The sequence below is a fragment of the Nelumbo nucifera genome, chromosome 2 (assembly GCF_055504915.1).
Source record: "Nelumbo nucifera cultivar China Antique chromosome 2, China Antique-T2T, whole genome shotgun sequence".
Classification (NCBI taxonomy): domain Eukaryota; kingdom Viridiplantae; phylum Streptophyta; class Magnoliopsida; order Proteales; family Nelumbonaceae; genus Nelumbo; species Nelumbo nucifera.
In genome coordinates, this window is record NC_142650.1 from 113,694,536 (window position 1) to 113,717,458 (window position 22,923).

The 22,923-nt window shown below is 40.1% G+C and overlaps 1 protein-coding gene across 12 annotated transcripts in view; it reads right to left on the minus strand.

Annotated features, from left to right (window-relative positions):
• The window catches only part of LOC104611168 (uncharacterized), a 77,033-nt gene that overhangs the window by 5,780 nt on the left and 48,330 nt on the right, over positions 1-22,923 (minus strand). For 6 of the 12 annotated variants that reach the window (XR_016082386.1, XM_019200070.2, XM_088897646.1 and 3 more), the window contains 6 exons: positions 20,234-20,368; positions 11,108-11,267; positions 10,870-11,012; positions 6,594-6,872; positions 6,372-6,506; positions 6,104-6,285 (listed from right to left, as the gene is read on the minus strand). Coding sequence is in view for 9 of the 12 variants with exons in the window: in XM_019200070.2 (XP_019055615.1) it covers positions 6,104-6,285; positions 6,372-6,506; positions 6,594-6,872; positions 10,870-11,012; positions 11,108-11,267; positions 20,234-20,368 (1,034 nt within the window). In the remaining 3 variants the exon portion in view is untranslated. The remainder of the gene's footprint in view (positions 1-6,103; positions 6,286-6,371; positions 6,507-6,593; positions 6,873-10,869; positions 11,013-11,107; positions 11,268-20,233; positions 20,369-22,923) is intronic. The other 6 variants (XR_016082387.1, XR_016082388.1, XM_010278117.3 and 3 more) reach the window with 3 other exon arrangements.

Below are 22,923 nucleotides of genomic sequence, written 5' to 3' on the forward strand. Positions count from 1 at the left end.
ACCTTCTTCAATGCGGCTAAGTTTCCACTCCTTCCTGGTTCTAACTCTTTGGAAACATGAAACAGCTCTTCCTGCTAGAAGCCTAGAATCAAGGAAGCTTTCCTCAACTCTACAATCTTCAAAGCTGCTACTTTTCTTGTCCACACTCTTTCCAGGATAAGAGTTTTAGCCTCAATCTTCAGAACCTTCAATTCCTTGCTGGTACAAACTCTCCCATCTCTTTCTCGCAACTAATTTCCTCCAACTCTCGCATCATTGTCAAGAAAGGTAACTATTTCATTAAGAGCAAAAAAGAAATTTACATTCTGCTCAAAGCTTATATTCATGGTGGTTTTCCTGAGAAATTCTACATTAACATCCTCTCCATCTGCTGCTCCATTAACCTTTTTTCTACAACATCCTCTCCACATATTCATGGTGGCTTGCATTTTTCATCTCTAACATCCTCTCCATCTGCTGCTCCATTAACCTTTTTTCTACAACATCCTCTCCACATATTCATGGTGGCTTACATTTTTCATCTCTTAACACCTTCCTTAGCAACAAGCCAATACAGAATTTTAACCAAAACTTGGTTATCCACAAATGCTCTTTGTTAGAAAAATACCCGATCTGATACTCTATCCTTTCTTTATACTTCAATGTAAACAGTATTCTGCTAGTATTGCTCACCTTTTGATCCACGTTATTTCTTATGATATATTACCCTTTTCATGTCATGCATTTCTTTCTACTATTTTGTTTTTTGCTATTTCTAAAGTGTTGCAAAAGCCATTACCCACTTTGTTTCTTGCATTCATTCAAGACATTCCCTTCTCTTCTTGTTTCCTGTTTTATATTTGATTTCTTATAGCAACTTAGTCATGTGCTGGTATGAAGTTACCACAGATGGACCACATCAAATAGTCAAGGTTGCAATCTCTCTCTAAGAAACAAAGATTGTCAATCCCCAGCTCAGTCTATCCAAACTAAATGTTCTATATCATTCTTTTATTGCATATACAAAATCTATTTTAGTTTATACATGAGATTGCATTAATATCATAAATTTAGGATTTTTCTGTGGTCAACTAGTCAGCATTTAGACATGACTAGTCATCACCTGACCACATTCACAAAACTGCTTTCAAGTGCCTTGTCAGTAAGGGTGATCATGGGCTGGACCCAGGCCAGGCCTGGCACCTGGACTTCAAGGATCCAGGCTAGCAACGATAACCCCTACTTGTGAGCATCTAAATAACATGAACAAGCTTTGCACAAAAATTTCAACTTGATAAATCAATACAAAAGTAGAAATCACTAATTGCATATTTAGCCGAGTTTCTTGTGAAAGGAAAGAGGGGAAAGATGAAGATTTCAGCAGTAGAGAAGAAAGGAGAAGAAGAAAAGAGTAGGAAGTCAACCAGGATTGTAAAATTAACCCTAACCGCCTACTAATATACTTAACTTAAAGGATGAGATATTACAAGGATGCCCTTAGTAGGGCGGCTACTAATATAGTTGAAAAGTCACAACTTAAAAAAACATAAAACTAATGGGCCTAAAGCCCAACAACTTCCTAACTAAATAAAAAACAACTCGGACCAACTCAACACTCCCCCTCAAGTTGGGAGTAAATGTCACACATTCCCAACTTGCGTAGATCATGCTCCAGCTTGTTCTTTGCAACACCTTTTGTGAGAACATCAGCGAGTTGCAGATCAGAAGCAATGTATGGAAGACAAACTTCTCCAGAAGTTACCCTTTCTCTGATAAAATGTCTATCCACTTCAATGTGCTTAGTTCAGTCATGTTGGACTGAGTTATGGGCAATGTTAATTGCTGCCTGGTTATCACAATATAGCATCATAGGTTCTTCTACCTGTACACCAATTTCTTCTAACAGGGAACGGATCCAGAGAAGTTCTGAAACTCCACGTGCCATGGCCCTATATTCGGCTTCAGCACTTGATCTTGCCACCACTGTTTGTTTCTTACTCTTCCATGAGACAAGGTTACCCCCAACAAGGGTGCACACTCCTGAAGTTGATCTCCTGTCATCAAGGCATTCTGTCCAATCTGCATCTGTATAAGTCTCTAGTTTCAACTGTCCATGATCAGTAAACAATATGCCTCTACCCGGGTGCCCCTTCAGATAAGCAAGAATCCTCTCAACTGCCTCTCAATGCTGGACTCGTGGAGCATGCATGTATTGACTTACTACACTTACTGCATAGGAAATGTCTGGTCTTGTCAAACACAAGTATAGCAGCCGACCCATAAGTCTCTGATATCTCCCAATGTTCTTTACCGGTTCACCTTCTGATGCATTGATTTTATGGTTCTGATCAATAGGGGTGTTGATTGCCTTTGTTCCAAGCTTCCATGTCTCTTGAAGAAGATCCAAGACATACTTCCTTTCAGAGATAAAAATTCCATGTTTTGATCTTGCAACTTCAATGCCTAAGAAGTATCTCAGTTCTCCAAGATCCTTAATTGCAAATTCTTTATGTAGGTTCCTTTTCAGACCATCAATCTCACTCAGATCATTCCCGGCGACAACAATATCATCCACATAAACAATTAGGACTGACACCAAAGATCCCCTTCGCTTCACAAACAAAGTGTGATCGGATTGAGTCTGAATGTAGCCAAAAGCAATCAAGGCCTTTCTGAATCTGTCAAATCATGCTCTGGGAGATTGTTTCAAGCCATAAAGTGACTTCTTAAGCCTGCATACCTTTCCCTTTTCAGTATCATTGTAAAAACCAACAGGAAGATCCATATACACTTTTTCTTGCAGATCCCCATTTAGGAAAGCATTCTTCACATCAAGTTGAAACAAGGGCCAAGAGCATGAGGCAACAAGAGAAAAAAGTATCCGAATAGAGGTCATCTTTGCAACTGGTGCAAAGGTCTCTAAGTAATCAATGCCATAGGTCTGTGTGTACCCTTTTGCAACAAGTCTTGCCTTGTACCTTTCTATATTTCCATCTGCCTTATATTTTACTGTGCAAACCCATCTACATCCAACTGTCTCCTTGAGAAGAATATGTGCAAAGCAGACACACCCAAATACCCTGAGAAGAATATGAAACATCTCCCCCTGAGGAAAAAGGAGACTGAATGGGGTGTTGAATCCAAGTATACGAGAGGGCACCCTGTTAATCAGATATACTGCTGTGAGAACTGCATCACCCCAAAACCGAACTAGAACTGTAGATGTGATCATCATGCTTCTTGCAATCTCAACAATGTGTATGTTCTTCCTTTCTGCAACACCATTCTGCCGTGGACTGTAGGGACAACTGCTCTGATGGACAACACCATATTCTAACAGATATGAGGCAAGGTGTCTTTCAAAATATTACCTGGCATTGTCGGATCTGAACACCTTTATTCTTGTTCCAAACTGTGTTAGCACCATCTGATGAAATTGCCTCACCAAGGATGGTACTTCATCGCGGGATCTCATCAGGTAAATCCAAGAGTATCGTGAGAAACCATCCACAAATAAGAGAAAATATCGATAGCCTCCCATAGAAGGAACATGGTAAGGGCCCCACACATCCGAATGAATAACATCAAAAGAAGAAGAGGATCTTTTATTACTAGGTTTAAATGAATGTCTACAATGCTTTCCAAGTTGACAACCTTCACACTCTAGACTTGACAAACTAACAGACTCAAAAAGTTTTGGAAACAAAAAACTCAAAGAAGAAAAAGGTAAATGGCCCAAACGATTATGACAAAGCATAATTTGACCCACTGACCCTGACTCACTATCCCTGCTAACACGATGACTCTGATGAGGGGGAAGTACATCCAGGAGGTAGATTCCAATCACTTCACGACCACTCCCAATCGTCCTCTTTGAATCCAGATCCTGCAAAATACAATGACCATGAGAAAAAATTACTGAGCAGTTCAGGTTCTTAGTCAAACTACTAACAGATAACAAATTAGTGCTCAATCTGGGAACATGAAGGACAAAGGGTAGAGAAATAGAATCACTAATCTTGAAAGATCCCTTCCCAGCAATAGGAACATGGGATCCATCAGCTGTGGAGACCCTATCTCTGCCAGAACAGAGCTGGTAAGTTGAAAAAACAGTAGAGCTCTGGGTCATGTGCTCTAAGGCTCCAGAATCTATAATCCAAGGAGGTCCCTCCTTACTTGAAGTAGAAACATAATTTGCAGTAACGTGTGAACTACCTATGTGAGCAAAGGAAATAGAGTGGACTCCACCAGTGCCACATGTACCTTGCTGTCCGCTTGCGGCTGAACTGGAACTGGCTGTATCTCGCTGGTTTAGAAGTAGCCCATACTTCTCAAGTTCGGCCCTTATTGCAGCAGCTGCAACAGACTCCAAAGCAGCTGTAGTAGGAGGGGCCAGAATGTCACCAGTAACTACCATGTGTGCATTTTCCCTTCTTATTTTTCAATCTAGTCAGCACAAGATGTGGGTGAAGCTTCCGGCAAGTATCTCTTGTGTGTTTAGGCTTCTTACAGTAGTCACAGATCAAATCTCTTGTCTTCCTTCTTGATTTCACTGCCACCCCGATCTCCACTTTGTTTAGGTTTCACAGCACTTACCATGGCAGACTGATCAGGAATAAGGTTTTTCATCATCACATCTCTCCTGCACTCCTCCCCTGACACAAAGGCATATGCCTGGGAGAGAGTAACACTGTCCCTGGAAAGAAGGTGTTGTCGTGCAATATTATACTCAGGATTAAGGCCAGCAAGAAATTCAAACACCCTATACTTCGTTAGATGTTTCTGATAGGTAGTTGCATCCTTGGTGGTTTCCCAAGCAAATGTCTCTAAATGGTCCTGCCACAGGGTTTTAAGGGCTGAAAAATAGGCTGCAACAGGTCTATCTCCCTGCCTTGTAGAAATAATCTGATTTCTCAACTGATAAGCCCTAGCAACATTCTCCCTCTATGAATAGGTTTCTGCAACCCCATCCCATATTTCCTTAGTTGTATTTGCCCATAAAAATTTTTTACTTATATGGGGCAACATGGACTTACACAACCAAGTCATCACCATATAATTCTCCTGTACCCACCGGGAGTTGCTAGTTTCGGGTTTCACCTCTTCACCAGTGATATACCATAATTTCCCACGAGCACCAAAGGCCATCTTTGCAGATTGTGACCATTCTAAGTAATTTGCACCATCCAACCTAACTGTAGTAATGGTCCCAGCCCCGAAAGGGTTTCCAGCACCTCCTCCCACTGGTCCCATTTCACTCTCGGGCTTATTTTCAACTCCGTGGCCCTCCATGCTTCTAAAAAATTGTAAAGAAAATAACTGAAATTTGCAACAAGATCAAACAAAACACCTTTTGGAACCAACGCCTTTCTGGTGTCCTAGACTTTCTTCCCACAAAAGATTCCTTTTCTATAGGACGAAAGAAGAGAGAGAAGAGGCAGCCGCTCTCTCTAGAAGCCTCCAAATCAGGTAGGACTTGAATTGCCCCATACAAAAAACTCCAAGGAACCTTAAAAAATTAGGGCGCCACTTCCTAGGTCAAAATTGAAGAATCCAACAGAAACAGGACTCTTCCCCTTTCTCCAGTTTTTCCTGATTTTGATGAGAAACCCTAGACCAACTACAAGGCACACAGATCCACCAAAAAATCCAAAAACTAGGCTTACCTGAGAGCTTTGATCAGCCTCTTAAATCACCATGCAGTCAGCCGATCTAGGGCTGCATGAGAGAACAACTTCAAGGAACCTTCGGCCCGCTCTGATACCAAGTAGAAATCACTAGTTGCAGATTTAGTCGAGTTTCTTGTGAAAGGAAAGAGGAAGAAGATGAAGATTTCAGCAGTAGAGAAGAAAGGAGAAGAAAAGAGTAGGAAGTCAACCAAGATTGTAAAATTAACCCTAGCCACCTACCTCTCATTATATTTATACTTAACTTAAAGGAAGAGATATTACAAGGATGCCCTTAGTAGGGCAGCTACTAATATAGCTGAACAGTCAACTTAAAAAAACATAAACTAATGGGCCTAAAGCCCAACAACTTCCTAACTAAATAAAAAACAACTCGGACCAACTCAACAACAAAGTTATATTCCCTTTGGCAAAGGTATGAGATACAGTAAACATACCACCCATGTTGTAAGTCATCATTGCCAATATGGAAATCAAAGTACACATAAGTCCCCTGTTCACATTCATCAGTTGTGACTCTGGGTTCCTCATGACGTTGAAACCATGTACTATATTTCCTGTGGTATCTCCATGATTGCCTTTTCAACTCTCTTGCAGCCAAGTATTGCTGATAAGTATTCTGTTAATTGCATTTAGCTTAAGAACAAGCCCAATATGATAAAATCATACAGCAACAAAGAAAAAGAATATAAGCAAACATCGCACCTGTTGAAAGTAAAATGCAAAGAACAAGGTATCAGTTCCCATAGTATCAACACCTAAGCGTTCCCAGAAGGCAGGATTATCAACAATGGGTGACTGCACTTGAGGATAGCTCAGAGGGGTTACTGCAGGATGTCTCTGTAAGCAGAAAAACAAAATTATCTACCAGTTAATTTTGAAATAAAGTCTTGGTAAAAATAAACTATAGAACAGAAACTCCCATACTGGAGTATAGCTCTTTGCACGTTCTGAGTCTTTGGGTTGGGGAAGCTTGTAATATGCAGCCTCAAGCATCTGCATATTGTATGTGTGATCATGCATTCCAGCAGAATTTGCAGTGGATCCACTGAGGTTATCGCCAATTGCACCAAGATCAGAAACACTCCTTCGACCAATGACACCCAAACCAAGTGAAGGTTGATTGGACTGCAATGGTTGTCCAGGAGAGAGGTCAGTATCTCTTGGCACCTGGGCAGGTTCTACTAAAGAACCAGATCCTCCAACCTGATATGCAAGCACTTAAAAAGATCAGACCATGGTTCCAGAAATTTTTACATGCAAACTTCTTACACACCATAGAAAGCAAGAAATTCCACTTCACTATATTTATTACTCTTAGTTTAAACTATTTTGATCTGTTACTACCTTACTGGTCTAGGAAACAAAGAAAAAAGAAAACTAGAAAGTCAACAACACCAGAACTATCATACATTCCACATTCAGAGATTTGAAATTTCCTAGAATTCACTTGGTGAGATTTAGTACATGTAAAGTTGGGGTAAGTAGAATAGTTGACATCAAGATCCATTCTGAAGGAGCATTCCTGGGTAAGGCCAACCAGCCAGGTTCATATAAGTTCCTGAACATTCATATCCAAACCTGGCAAAGCCAGTGTTGAATGGATACAAACATGAGGGTCAGAATTGGATGCGTGTCCAAGATTTAACTTGTCCAAAAAAAGAAAGAAAAAATACATCGACTTGAAGGATATCCACAAAAAAGTATTTACCATTAAAACAGCCTATTGTTTTAATTCTAACGTTAAGCACATATAGGGTTTTCGAGCAAAATAGCATCAATTGTGTACATTAGCTGTTCATTTATGTCAAATAAGTACGCTAGGAGAAATTAGAAAATGTTACATTGTAGTATCCCTCAGGAATCAAGGAAGGGTCAAAATCTGACGCATGTCCAACAGGGACACTGCATGCAACACTGTAAAGCATGAGAAGTGGAGTGCACCAAAATCATCTGCTAGTGTTTTTTAATATCAGCAAGTTTTCATTTCATAAATACACTCAAGAAACATGGTTTAAGGAAAACTTTATCTTAGTCATTGAGCTTAAGCTAGAAATACATATCTTTTGTAGCTAATAAGAATATCCTTATTGATTTAGACACATAAAAGCAACATCTTCTTAATAAAGGCAAAATGATACAAACAACAAAACAAGGCAGATCAGTTTTTAAGCTGGCTTACTGAGTCCTAGTGATGCAGGAGATGAAAAGTCGATTGGAATTTTATGATATTTTATCTATTTCTGGACAGTAGGGGTATTTTTTGTCATTTTTGCAATTTTCTGTGGGGTCCAATGATAGGGTTTAATTTGTCTAGTTATAGTTTGTTTATATTTAAAATTTCAAAGTCATTACATAAGTAGGATTAGAGTTATTGAGTCTTCTTTGAATTGAAATAGGATAATAACAGCTTAGTTTGAGTCCTACTAGGATTATTGAGTCTAACAGTTTGACTCCTATGACTATTATGAGTCTAATAGTTTGACTCCTAGGATTATTATGAGTTTAGAGTCTATAAATATGTATGGACGTTTTACACAAAGGCAATGAAGTTTATTGAGTTTTATCAGCTTATGCTAGCTATGGTGAGTGTTTCCCATGCCCTAGAGTGATTCTAGGCACCCTGTGAGTTATTCCAGGTATTTTCTCTCTTCTTTTTCTCCCTATTTTCTCTTTTATTCCTTCAAGAAGCCATTACAGCCATCAACAGCCATAAAATTCTGATCCAAGAACCATTCAACATTCTCTAAGGACTATAACTGAGCTAGTCCTACATCAATTGGAATGGTTTTTTTTTTAAAAGAAGGTTAACTTTATTTGAAATAAAAAGAGGTACATGAGGAGATGTACACAACAATTAAGCACTCAGAAAGTTACATAGGCAGAAAACTATCACTAAAAAGAACTAATGGTTTATTCACTATGTTCTCACAAAGTGATCGATTCTTTAGGCCTAGGGTATCTTCTAGACAATCTTACAAGCCTAGAATCAATGATAATTGGGTTTTTGAACCATATGAAGGGTCTTTGGTTGACTTATTTGAGAAGATGGTGGAAGAAAACAGATCTAATAATGCTAACTATGGGAGTAAGGTTTTCAAACATGTTAGAAGAGAAAGGGAAATACCAGATTTCAAAGAAGATGATGATCCACAAGCATTCTTTGATTGGGTTGCTGAACTAAAAGAATATTTTGATTGGCATGATATGTTTGACAAACAAAGAATTAGATTTGTGCGCATTAAGCTGACGGGTCATGCTAAAGTATGGTGGAGAACTCTTGAGCAACAACTAGAGAATAGAGGCGATGATCCAATTAGTTCATCGGCAGAGATGAAGAGGTGTTTGCAGGGAAAGTACATCCCACTAAACTTCCATGATGATCTATATATGGAGCTGACTAATTTCGAGCAAAGAAGAAGAATTTGAGGATGAAGCTAAAGAAGAAGAATTCCAAGTAGATAAGAAAGTAGATGATTCCTTGCACGTTGATACCTATCCCAGAGTTGAAGTTGAGGATGAAGCTAAAGAAGAAGAATTTCAAGCTATAAAAGTTGTAGATATTAAAAATCAAGAAGGTGTAAGCCAAGCAAAAATAGAAATTGTTGGAGTTTCCAATACCCATGATCAGCTTGAGGTTAATAATCAAGAAGAAATATAACGGGAGCAAGTTAAAGAAATTCATGTGCAAGATACAAATGTGCTGATTGTAGTAAATCCTAGTACGGAAGTATGTGAATTTACGTTATAAGATCAACTAGAACTAATTCAAGAATTACAACCCGACATAGCACAAGTTCCACCAACATCAACAATAGAAGGAGTCCTAGAGTTTGTTGAAGAACCAAGGATAGAAAAACACATAGAGATAGTGTTTCCTAAGCTAGAAGTTGAAGGAAAAGTTCCAAATGTTGTAGTTGAGAATTTGGATAAGCAAGGGGAAGATTCATCACAAAGGCTGGTTGATGAATTAGATGTTCAGGAAACTAATGTTATTGATGATTTAACAAAGATGGTTATGAAAGGTAGTTTTTCAAAACTACGTTTCTTTCAAAATCCTTTTGTAGTTCTATGTGTGGCCTCTACTCTACAATCCAGGCATGTAGTTGTGGGAAGTCCTACTCCTTTTGTAATTGGGGCATATCAATTTTTCATCCTCAAGTTCTTCAAAACTCGAGGACGAGTTTTTTTGAACCGGGGGAGAATGATGCAGGAGATGAAGAGTCAATTGGAATTTTATGATATTTTATGTATTTCTGTATTTTTGGACAGTAGGGGTATTTTGTCATTTTTGCAATTTTCTGTGGGATCCAATAATAGGGTTTAATTTATCTAGTTATAGTTTGTTTATATTTAAAATTTCAAAGTGGTGTTTTTCCAACTAAAGAAGTCTGGGATTCCATGATGCAAATATGGAAAAATGGAAACCAGGGAAGAAATCAAGTTTCTCTAGATTCTTCCACCAGCAGTAATTTAGTAAATTGGGTTTGAAATTTCTAGAAGATATACTGCGGCAAATTTAAGACATAGAAAGAGGAATGAGGTTTTAACAGAAAGAGAGAGAGAGAGAGAGAGAGAGAGAGGAGGGGGGAGGGATAGGGAGAACAAGGAGATAAGATCAAAGGACAAACCTTAGTGATAACACTGTAGAGAAACAGAAGCAAGAAGTAGGATCAAGTTGTTGGAGCATCAAATTTGAAGCCCCAAAACACATACATATGTAAACATGTGCATGAAGGCTAACAGCAGTTCTACTGCATATTAGGAAAGAGTGTAAGTACTACATAGAAAAGGAGGGAGGGAAGGTAGGTGGGCTACTGGTGGGCTGCTGTAAGGAGGGAAAACCAGAAGAGGAGAGAATGACCCACGAGAAAGGAGGGACGGGGCCAGATAAACTCATGTTTCCAAAGATGTTCATCCCTTCTTGGCAGAGAAAGGCAAAAAGACTTTAGCCATGTTTTATGGTTATCCACTTGTGTCTCTGAAGGCTATAGAAGACTCTTCATACCAAACCAAAACTCTTGGTAGGCAACACAACACCAGCAGGAACTCCAAAGATATGATATATGGTCCATACTCACATCTACCATGATTGAAGTGATGTTTGTTTGCCTAAAACACAAAAACTAAAAAAATAAAGTAAAAGAAAGAAAACTTAATCATGTCTTTAGAATGTGAATTAAACTATAAATACTGAACATACAGGTGTGTCTACTGAGTATGGAGTCTTCAGATCGTCCTCATTCATGAGATTTTTGTTCACCCCAGAACTTGTAGTAGGTTCCCCACTTGAATCATCAGATGGATTTTGTTGCTGCTGGTCATCAACTTTATTGTGGCCAACATCTGCATCATCATATTTAACAGCCATATAGTTACCTTCTTATCTTTGTTATACAGATTGTAAGTGTGGACAATTAGTGAAGCCATAGTAGAAGCACCTGATTCTTTTGGCACAGGAGAACTCAAAGCACGCTGAGTGGATTGTTGATGAATTAAATTTGGCTGTTGTAATGAAGCTGATGCAACAGCATTTAGACCTGGTCCCTGAACTCCAAGACCCAGTCCAATATGAGGCGATAATGAGTTTTGAGAATTGAACTGCATAGGTTATCAGTTCTCAGATAATGAGCATCAAGAATTCAAAATCAAATGGCACATGAAACCATAAAAGTGGGAAGGCAATAAAGTGAAACCCCAATACTAATTTGAAAGCATAGAGATTCCAGAAAGACGATGTCTTTTTTATGTACAAGTAGCATGTGTTCCTTCATTAAACATTAGAAATTGCAATAAGAATTTTTCTCTTGAGAGGATGTCAACAAGATATTCTGAGAAAGATTTCCAACCAGAATGCCAGACTTTCTGTTTGACAATTATTTGTATCCCCACAAGATATTGAAAGCAACTTGACTTCAGGAATTTGGAATTTAAGTTTTAATTTTATCTATATGCTCATACTCACAAGAATTGTTATTTATATACTCATTTTTGCCTGTTTTGGAAGTCGTGGTCATGTAAGGAGTATTTGTCTTTTTTGCCAGTGTTATGTTATCTTCATATGTATCAGGGTGGTTAGGTCATTCTACAATGATTATTAGTTCAATTTATAATTGAAGCAGAAAATTTCCGACACATAACAAGAAGCTTCAGCCACAAGTATTAACAAGCAAATAAAGAAGAGAAAATAGAAGAGGAAGCAAGAATTAATTCTACTATAGCTGCTGGCTATGGTAGAAACAGAAAAGAAAAAAAAAATCTTTATTCAATTGAATGGAATGGATTGTTCTCTATAAGACCCGTTGACACTCTTTTATAGACCCAAAATAGCAACTTCCAGCTGCTATTTGGACTCTAAGACTCACTTCCAGCTCCTATTTGTGATGGAACATGGTTGGCTGGTGGCATGGCATATAAAATAGAAATAAGGCATAAAATAAAAGATGAAAGTGAGAAAAAGGTTCTTTTAAGTTTTCCTCCCATCAATAGTTTGGTAGTATGGAGTTGCCACTAAGTGAAAGTAAGGCCAGGTTAGGTCGGGACCATCAAGTTGAAGTCTACCCCAACCCAACCAAAGTTGTTGAACCCCTAACCCAACCATACTTTTCAGTTTTTGTTGGGATCAGGTTGGCCCAGCTTCTTGACTTCATGTTGCTTAAATGTTCTTGTTTCTTAGACTTAAGATTAGTGGATTAAGGTTTACTGATTTTAGCATTATTATATTTAAAACGACAAAGTTATGGTGCTTTAGGAATACTGTACTTATATGATACAAGTTCGGAGTAAATACATCCCCTCCAAGGTAGCTTTCCTAGTTTGGACTGCAATTCTTGGGAAGTGTTTAACTGCTGACAAATTGATCAGAAGAGGCATGGACTGATCAGTTCAATTGCAGCCTTTGTGGGGTCTACAGTGAGTCTTAAAATCTCCTTTTTATCCAATGTAGTTTCAGTCATCAGCTGTGGTCTATCTTGCTTCAGTCTGCAAGGATGTCAAATTGGCTTTTTGGTTCAGCTATTACAAGAATGGAGACTACAGGGATTAAGTAGAAGAGGCAGAAAAGAGGGAGAATCCTGTGGAGTATACCCCCTGCTGCAATCATTTGGGTGGTGTGTAAGGAAAGGGATCAAAGTTTTTTTTTTTTTTTTTTTGACAAGTGAAAGGGATCAAACAATTTTTTTTTTAAAACAAGCAGAATGAAATGGATATAGTATTTTTTGATAAGTAAAGAAGCAGTTTATTAATATTAATCAAGATGAACTAACAAAAAATACAGCAGAGAGTTCCCACAAAGAGGTGTGAGATGCTGCCTCAAAGACAAAGCAAAATTGCAATTGAGCCCAAAATAATTAATCCCTATGCACCCTTGCTTAGCAAGGTCAGCCAACCCATTAGCCTATTTTTCCCACTGGACTCTAACTGTTAATAAGTTAGCCACTTAAATCTTCTCATCACCCCCCCCCCCCCCTGAAAGACCAGGCTACAGTCTTCGGCTCTTTCAGCCACCAAATAACCAGTCTAGAGTTACCTTCAATGACCAATCTCCCAAAGTTCATCTCTAGCAATCTTTGCCCCATGTAAAACTGCTTGGATCTCTGCACTAACCGCATCCCCCTTCCAATTGGACCAGAGAACAAGCAATAATCTGACCCTCTTCATTCCTGAATACTCCTTTCAATATCAGAAGGCCCAGGATTACCGAGGCTACTACCATCAAAGTTTAGCTCAAGGTTCAAAGTATCGATATGTATCAGCCCGTATCGGCTGATCCATATCGTGTCAATGGCTTCTCGATACGCCCCTCCAGGGGTTGTATCGGGTCAGGCACTGGTTCAGAGGGTGGTCGGGCCTTAAACCGACCCCTCTGAACCGGTTTCAAAAAAAAATAATAAAACCTAAAAAAAAAGTACTGCTACTGTTGATACTTTGAACCTTGGTTTAGCTTGATGAAACCTTCTTCGGGAGGCTTCCAGGCTACAACTGGCTTGTTCTTAGCTGAAGAAAATTTTGCAAGTTACCCAAAGTGTTTGGGATAATGGAGAAACTGGGAAGCAAGATTTTGTTCTTAGCAGATCTCTCCCAAACACTTCAGATACTGTTTGGGATGGTTTGCTTTAGCCAAGGTTCAAAGTATCAACACAGGTCGATACGCCGGTAGGGCATATCGGCCTGTATCAGTACTTTTTTTTAGGTTTTATTTTTTTTCGAAACTGGTTCAGAGGGGTTGGTTCAAGGCCCAACCACCCTCTGAACCAATGCCTGACCCGTTACAACCCCTGGAGGGGCATATCGGGAAGCCATCGGCACGATACGTATCGGCCCATATCGGCCGATACGTATCGATACTTTGAACCTTGGCTTTAGCCAATTGTAGCTTGCAAAGGATACACCAGTTTGGGAAGATATTAAGGTCGGGTCGTCTCTTTTGCAAATTATCTGAAGTTCTTATTTTCCCAAGAGACTTCCCAGCAAAGGGCTCCCACCTTGGGGCATGGGTTTAGACCAAATTTCTTTACAAAAGAAAGAACACAACTGAGAGAAAAAAGAAGCACAAGAAAAAAGACCTAGAGAGTTAGGAGTCCATATTCTAGTATCAGGTTTAGAGTGATCCAAAAAATCAGGGCCAAGGGTTTTGAGTAGAAAACCAGCTTGGTCAAGCTCAGAGTCTCTCAGGTCTCTTCTAAAACCCAGATTCCAACTATACAAAAAGAAACAAACCTCCGAATGGGTTCATTTTTTAAAGATGGAGAGGGAATACATAGAGGGGCAAAGGTCCTTAAGGGTGGAATTACCAATCCAAGTGCCTTCCCAAAACAAAACTCTAGCACACACATCATATCTGATAAGGCATAGGAATTGGGGAAGGATGCCATTGATAGCCTTCCACGAAAAGTTCAGAGTGGCCCGCCGAGACACTCCAGCATCCCAACCATTACCTACACATGCATGAATGCTTCCTATGACCTTGTGCCAAAGCCTCTACCTCTCTAGAGACCATCTCCACAACCGCTTACCCAATAAAGCAACGCTGGTCTTCCCTATATTGCCTATACTCAATCCCCCTTGCTCCTTACTTTGGCAAACTAAATTCCATCTCACCAAGTGATCTTTTCTTTGTTCACCAAGTTCCCATAAGAACTCTCTCCTGATCTTCTCTACTTTCAACACCTCCCTTTGTGGTGTCTTAAAGAACAAGAGAAAGTAAAGTGGAAGGTTTGTTAGAGTAGACTTTATCAGAGTAATACAACCCCCAGAGATGCATAAATCCTCTTCCAAGTTGACAATTTCTTAACATAACTTTCAAGAATTGGATTCCAAAAGCTTTCATCCTATGGGTTGGCTCCTAAAGGCATACCTAGATATTTCAATGGTCAACTAGTAGTAGAACAACCTAAGGCCTCTATAAAGAATAGGGATGTCAATGGGTCAGGTTCAGCACAGGTTTGCCTCAACCCTAACCCGACCCTGTATTGTCTCCACCCAAACCCACCCCCCACCCCAACTTACCAAAAGGATCAATTTCCAAACCCACCCCGACCCTATAAGACAAAACCCAATGCCAACCTGACCTAACTTGGCTTATGTTTCTTCTCGCCAATGGAGATGCACTGATGCATCAGGGTGGTTATTTCCAATAGATACATTTATAGTATATTCTATGAAGATAGAATTGGTCTTTGGATATGACTTGCTCCATACTTGGTTGGGCAAAGAAGAATAACAATCTATTGAAGAATCCTTAAAAAACAAAATAAGAAAATTCCTTTTATGACTTAATGAAACCAAAGAGAAGTATTTCCAAGGTTTCCCACATCACCTATTTGTGATTTTCATGGGTTAATGCTCAAACAAAAACTCATGACAGTGGCTCTAATCTAATATTTTTACTTGTTAAAATAGACAATTTTTCCAGAGTTGCTTGGACATTTCTTCTTCTTTCAAGTTTCAAGCTTTCAACAATTATTTTTCTGTAAAGCCCCAACAATTTGAAGTTTGAACCATAAGAAAAATAGGAGAAGAAAAACAGAAGGAGAAGACCAACTTACCAGTGAGATACCAAAAGAGAGCTTCTCCTAAGTGCTATGTAATTCGTTGGTTGTCCTTTTTTCCAAACTCTAGTCGCCTCTTCCAAAAAAAATTCAAAGATAGTAAATGAAATGAAATGCAACCCTTGGGGCTATAGATTTAGACTATACAAAATTACAACAATACCCTCTATATGTAGGGGATATCATGACCCGATAGACCCGAAAACAACTTGGGTTAGACTTTTAAAACCCTAAATTACTAACTAACCCTACACCCAACTGAACCTGCCCTGATAATTTGGTCCTCCGAATTACTCCGCGACACATGGCCTTCAAGTGACACCTCGGCGGTGATCAGACAAACCAGTTCGGCAAGTCAACCTCAAGCAGCTCGTCCAGGCCGACCTCCACCTCGGTCGAGCCGAACTGATGGGTTTCCTAACTCGTAGCGACCTGCCTCAAAGACCAGTCAATCTGTAGGAATCTATAGCAACCTGCGAGCGAGCAAGCGAGCGAGCTGACTTGTTTCGAAGAGATGTTACCAACCTGAGATCTCCGGAACATTAATGCCTCGACCGTTGGATCAGCCTACCACACCACGCGTGCAGTATTGTATTCCGCGTGTCATCTTCCATGAAGTAAATTACTTCTTCTCTTCGAGAGAGCTTTGGCGGATTGTCATTATCATGCTCAAGTTCCCTAACCGAGCTCTTTCCGACCAAGGTGGTACAACCGGCTACTATAAATTACTTCTTCTCTTCGAGAGAGCTTTGGCGGATTGTCATTATCATGCTCAAGTTCCCTGACCAAGGTGGTACAACCGACTACTATAGACCCTCCAGTGATCATGTTGATGACCCCCCGGACAGGTCTTTCCTGTTGCTGATTCCTGGGAGCTGCTTCTTGCTCCCGACTATTCTGAGGTACCTCCCTGCTTTGCTCGGCAGGTCGGCCTTCATCTTTCACGAACTGCATAAGGTATCCTCGGCGGATCAAGACTTCAATCTCGTTCTTTAGATTCCAACAGTTCTTCGTCACGATAGAAGTGGCAGTACTTATTAAGGTTTTTGGTTGTTGGGTCACCCTTCATCCTGGGTGGCCATTTTACATAGTTGGTCGATTTTATTTGCATCAGTATTTCTCCCCTTTTTGCATTCAGGGGGTAAAGGTCTTATTATACAATGGTGGGGTTCTGGAGAACCGGTTTAAACCCCGTTATGGAGACTTACTCTTTCTTCTAGGAGAGTTGCTTCGCTGATTTCTTGGTGACCTGCTTCTTTTGGGAGACTTGCTTCTCCTCTTAGATTTGTTGCTGCCTACTTCTTCTTCAGCTCGCTTCCTTTTCCCAGATAACTTGGACCGCGAACCCAGTGCTTCTTCTGCCTTTATAAACTTATCCGCCACGTCGAGGAATTCTTCCATAGTGGTTGGAGAATTTGATTCTATCTCCCAGAGTAGGTCAAGGTGACGTACGTCGTTCTTGGCCGCGATGAACTGTACGGTTGGGTTCAAGTTCGGGATTTGCAGATGTTCCAAGTTAAATCTTCTTATGTACTCCCGAAGTGTTTCATTAGGTTTTTGTATTACATTAAGCAAGCAGGTCGCTGATTTAGAGTGATTTTTACTTGTGGCAAAATGTGCAATAAATAAGTTGGCGAACCAGTTCCAGTTTTTTATGGAACTAGGCGCTAACCCTGAATACCAGAGCTGAGCTTCATCTCGAAGGGTAGTAGGGAAAGCTATACACATGCTAGCGTCATTGGCCCCGTGAAGGAGCATTAGGGCCTAAAAGCTGTCAACATGATCAATCGGATCTTATGCACCTTTGTAGATCTCGAAGGTCGGCACTCTGAAGTTCTTCGGCCTCGGAGCCTGGAGGATTTCTGGTGCGAGTGATGATTCCCGAGTTATGAGGGGTTCTAATGATGCGCCTACCTGGCTAGTTGCTTTGCTTACTTCTTTTTTGTCCATCACGCTCCCAACTAGAGTGAGCTAACTCTTCTTGGAGGCGCGATGAGCATGTCTACTGCACCTCTTGGAGCCTTTTAAAGAGATGGCAGCCTCTATCCCGATGGGAGCTGTAGTTCGGGTCTCCACCGGAAGTTGGTTCTGATTCTGATCAGGGACCGCATTGTCCATCGGAAGCTGATTGTTGACTGGTTCAGGGACCCGGTTGGAGACATGATTGTGTACCTGGCTAGGAAACCGAGTTGGGGCCAAGTTCTGGTTGCCGATCTAATTAAGCCCAGCGTTCTGTCGATGTTGCTGTTGGGATGTTATTTGTTGATTCTGATGGTGTCGGGGTTGCTGGTATTGTTGTTGTTGTTGTTGCCCCCCCCCATCATGGTGGCGAACTTACTTTCCTAGAATTTGAGTTGGTCACTCATTCCCCGTACACACTACACCAGGTCGTTGGCGCACACCAACCCCAGCAAAAGTCGTTGCGGGCTCGTCTATAAGGGGAGGCACGTTCACAAGTGCGAATTCAGGGCTCAAAGGGACGTCAATTTGTCCTATGGTCACTGAGGAGACTTCTGGATTGCCCCGAGCTGCCCATTGACCTGATTGTTGTTGTTGTTGGAAGGTTGATTGCTTGATGATGCCATTAGTATTAAAAATTTGTGAACAAAAAAATACCAAGCTTTTTGTGTCAATTTCCCACAAACGGCGCCAATTGATGTCGCATGATCTGGCTCCTCTCGCGTGTCTAATGATTCGGACTTTGATTCGGGTTGTACCTTGTCAAGCCGAGCTGTGCTAGGCCAAGCTAGAGATGGCCAATCTGGTTTTGTTCTGCAAGAGAAAAACTTAGAGTGCCCGGGTTGTCTTTACCCAGGGTGGGCACTCCGATGCTTAAGTCAGAGAGTGTTTTAGAGTCTTTAGAGAATGAGAGAGCTTGTAATCGTGCGTTCCTTCACAAGTAGAAATGAGTGTCTTATATAGGCGCCAGTGGTCTAAGTCCCCTTACAACGGGTCTTATATTCTCGTGGAGTCGTTTCCGCTTAGTTCGGTGAGTTATGTGTCAGTTATGTGTTCTGTGTGGGGGTTACGATCTGTCCGAGTAACTTTGGGGCGTGTGGTGCGGTAGGCTAGTCCAACGGTCGAGGCATTAATGTTCCGGAGATCTCAGGCTGGTAACGTCTCTTCGAGACAAGTCAGCGAGCTCGCTCGCAGGTCACTATAGATTCCTACAGCTCGGCCGATCTTTGAGGCAGGTCGCTGCGAGTCAGGAAACCCATCAATTCGGCTCTGCCAAGGTGGAGGTCGGCCTAGACGAGGTGCTTGAGGCTGACTTGCCAAACTGGTTCGTCTAGTCACCGCCAAGGTGTCCTTGATTCAGAATTTGGGAGTGGTTCTTTAACCTCTTTGGGTGCAAGTAGACTCTACCTACAAGCTTAGCTAGTTTCTTTGTAGGTGAATCCTTCAAGTGGCCAAGGAAAAGAGGAAGAATTTTATGGAGATGCACTAGGGCTGTTGTTGTATGGAGAGTGTGGGAAAAAAGAAATGTGAGACTATTCAAGGAAGAGGAGAGAAATGTAGAAACAATCTTAGATTGTGTTCTCTTGATGGTGATTCATTGGGTCAAGTCCTTGTACTAGTTCTCACCCTTCTTCTTTGACGACATAAAAAGGAATTGGAGGGAAGTGGCTTCTTTCTCTACAAAAAATACTAGAACAGTTCCGATTTGGAAACCACCCTCAGAAAGCTTTATAAAACTCAATTTTGATGAGAGCCGTTTTGGTAACCCAGGCCCTTAAGGCATAGGAGGAGTTTTCAGGGATAAAGATAGAAATATTTTAGCTTTATTCTCGGGGCCTATTGCTCAAGGAGACTCAACTAAAGCTGAATTGTCTTCTGCATTGTGGGGTTCAATTAGCAAAAAATCTAAACATAAGAAGGTTGATGATAGGAGGCTCTCAAGTAGTAGTCAGTTGGTTAAAAAATTGTTTTGGGCTTAGTTGTTTTAAGGAACAATTGTTTTACCTGCTCCTGAGAGCAAGGGGTGGTCAGGGAGTGATTGTTTGGATCAGTTGTTTTAACTGCTTTTTAGGGGTACTCATACCCCGTTTGTAACTCATTGTGTATTCTTGTTTATATTAATGAAATGTCACCTGTTATCTATCAAAAAAAAAATGTAAGGACAGAGGGATAGCTAGCAGGGGCTAGTCCAAATATAGGGGTGATTAAGCACTGCAATGTAACTTTATCATTCTTTAAAGCACTGCAATGTAAGTAAAAATTAATCATTCTTTAATTCAATCAATAAAGTTTTCAGTTACTGATCAAAAAATACAGAAAACTTGTCTCATTTTACATGGAAAAAAAATGGGGAATGGTTTCTGAGACATGGTTTAAAACAAATTCTAGGGAAAAAATGCTCCTTATGTTACATCAGTATCAAAATAAGAAAAACTATAAATAACAAGGAAAAGCTAGCATTTATTTTAAACTGCACAGCTAGAAGTTTACTGAGTTGTCTTTATATAGAAAGATGTGAAAGGTAGGAGTATGTTTTGCACTAAAATCCATAAATATAACCTGTTGTAATAGTGAGCTTTGCTGTTGTGCATTGAACTGCATATGATTTCCCCCAGCAAGTTGAGAATGTTGCTGAACTTGTTGGAGCTTCTGCAAAAATTTCTCCCTTTGATCAGGTTGAACACGAAATTGACCCTGACAAAAGAATGAAATAGAACAATGGTTTCCAAACATCAGATTTAACACCAGAAATCTTACATCTTGCAAATAAAACAAAAATGCCTCCACAAAATATGGAAGCATCAAGTCATCAACGCGTGATATGGTATTTATTTTGTAATAAGCACAACAATAGCTATCACCCATATTTTAACTTACAAGCAGTATAGAATAGATGTAGAAACACCAATGCTGTCAATGGCACCCATGCTGCTCACCATGAAACCATTGTGAGGCATTGCACTGGTACAATGCCATGGAATGACCATAGCAAGAGGATTTAAATATGGTGCTCATTATTGGTGCATGACAAACACCATATTTAAGTTGAATAAAAAAGTTGTTTTTTAATGTATATATTCAGAAGTTATTCAAGTTGTCCCTATTTATGGTACTTGCACATAATATTTTTCATATAAAATCTAATAATATTGTCAATTCATCTCTGAACTTGAAGCGAATTTGAACAATCCAGAATATTGAATCTCACTTTATCTTTTGCAGATCTAAACAATGGAACAATTATTTTTATTATCTCGTGATTTGTGATGCCCATAATGCTTGTTTATTTGAATTTATGCATAAATTGTTGGAATATGTCATTTAAATTTTTACGCAAACAGTTTTTATTTTTTATTTGTTAATTTGGCATCTTGAGCATGCACTATATGTGATGGCCTATGAAGGCCTACAACCTCCATGTTATACACAATAATGTAACCAACTGATCTAACAGGCTATTTCTCATTTCCTATATTTGGTTATTTAGCATTAGGTCTATGTATTTTTTTTTTGATGAATGAAAATAATTTATTAAATCAGAATATAAGGCAATACAGGAAAACCATGAAGAGGCGTGAGCTGTTACCTCTTCTAACAAAGTATTACATCACTTAAGAACCGGATAAGCAGAAATAAACAGAAATAAAATTACATAGCAGCCCAAAACAAATGATCCCTTGAAACCCCTTGCTTAGCTAGTCCATCCGCTAAGGAATTTGCTGATCTTTCTACCCAAAGAGAGGTAACTGTCATATTTCTTGTGAGCCAATTGACTTTCCTCAATAAATCTCTATATCGCCACATAGCTGAAGCTGGCTTTGTCAGCCATCCCACAACAATTTTAGAGTCTCCTTCAACTATCAAGTGTTGAACTCCTAACTGTTCAGCAATTTGGATGCCTTGTACAGCCGCTAAGATCTCTGCTCTATTTGAGTCTCCTATTCCCACAGGGCCTGAAAACAAAGCTAGGATGTTGCTCTCTCTATCTCTCAGCACCCCTCCTATCCCCGAAGGGCCTGGGTTTCCTTGGCTACTACCATCAAAATTCAGCTTTGCCCAACCTTCAGGCGGAGGCTTCCACACTGCAGCTGCCTTGTCCTTCCTCGTATGACTAGTGGCTACCACTTTCCAGTTACTCCAAATGTCATCAAAGGAAAACGTATGAAAGAAGTCCAAAGTTCTTAGCCAACGAATGGCTCTAGTCAATATACAATCCTCAACAGTTTGTAAACTTCTTTCTTTTTCTTTGAACACCCTAGCATTCCTTTCTTCCCAAATTGTCCACAAGGCTGCTGCATCGTTTTTCTTTTCTTTTTTTTTTGTAGGCCACACAAAACAAGAAGGATCGAACAGCTGACTTAATTCTGAGGACAGATTCCACCTGCATCCAAACAAAGAAAAGATCCAACTCCGAATAGCACTAGAAAGGAACAAGATACAAATAAGTTGGAGCAATCCTCACCACTAGCCCTGCAAAGTACACACCAGTTAGGGGACAAGCACATGAAAGGCCTTTTCTTCTGCAAGCAATCCAGAGTATTGATCTTTCTATAAAACACCTCCCAAAAGAATATTATAATTTTAGGAAGAACAGGTCTGAACCAAATCTCCTTAGCGGTGAAACCCAACTGTCCCATGGAAGGGCAAAGAGACTTAAAAAAGGAAGCACAAGTGAAAAAACCTTTTGGATGAGGGGACCAAAGTCTCACATCCGAGCGAAGAGGGTCCAGAAAGACACTGCCAAGAAGAGACAACAATTCTGAAGCACTACTAAGTTCAACATCCCTCAAACCTCTCCTAAAACCAAAGTCCCAGCTTAAGGAAGAGGGTGAAGTAATAGAAAGAAGAAAATGAGAAACAGTTTTTTCCTTGTAAAGGGAAAGAGAGACGGTAATTTGTCCTTAAGGGCAACAGTACCCACCCAAGTATCTCCCCAAAATAAAACAGAGTCACCAGAGTTGACATCATAACTGACCAAGTTGAGAAACTGAGGGAGGACACTCTGAATTGCTTTCCAAAGAGATGCCAACGTAGCTTGACGTGATACACCCGCATCCCAACCATTTTCCCGTCTGCCATGTATACTAGCTATCACTTCATGCCACAATCTCTCCCTTTCTCTAGGCCACCTCCACAACTACTTCCCTAAGAGAGCTTTATTCCTTTGAGCTAACCTTCCTACTCCCAGTCCACCCTCCTCTTTACTCCTACAAACTATTTCCCAATTGATTAGATGATCTTTCTTTTCC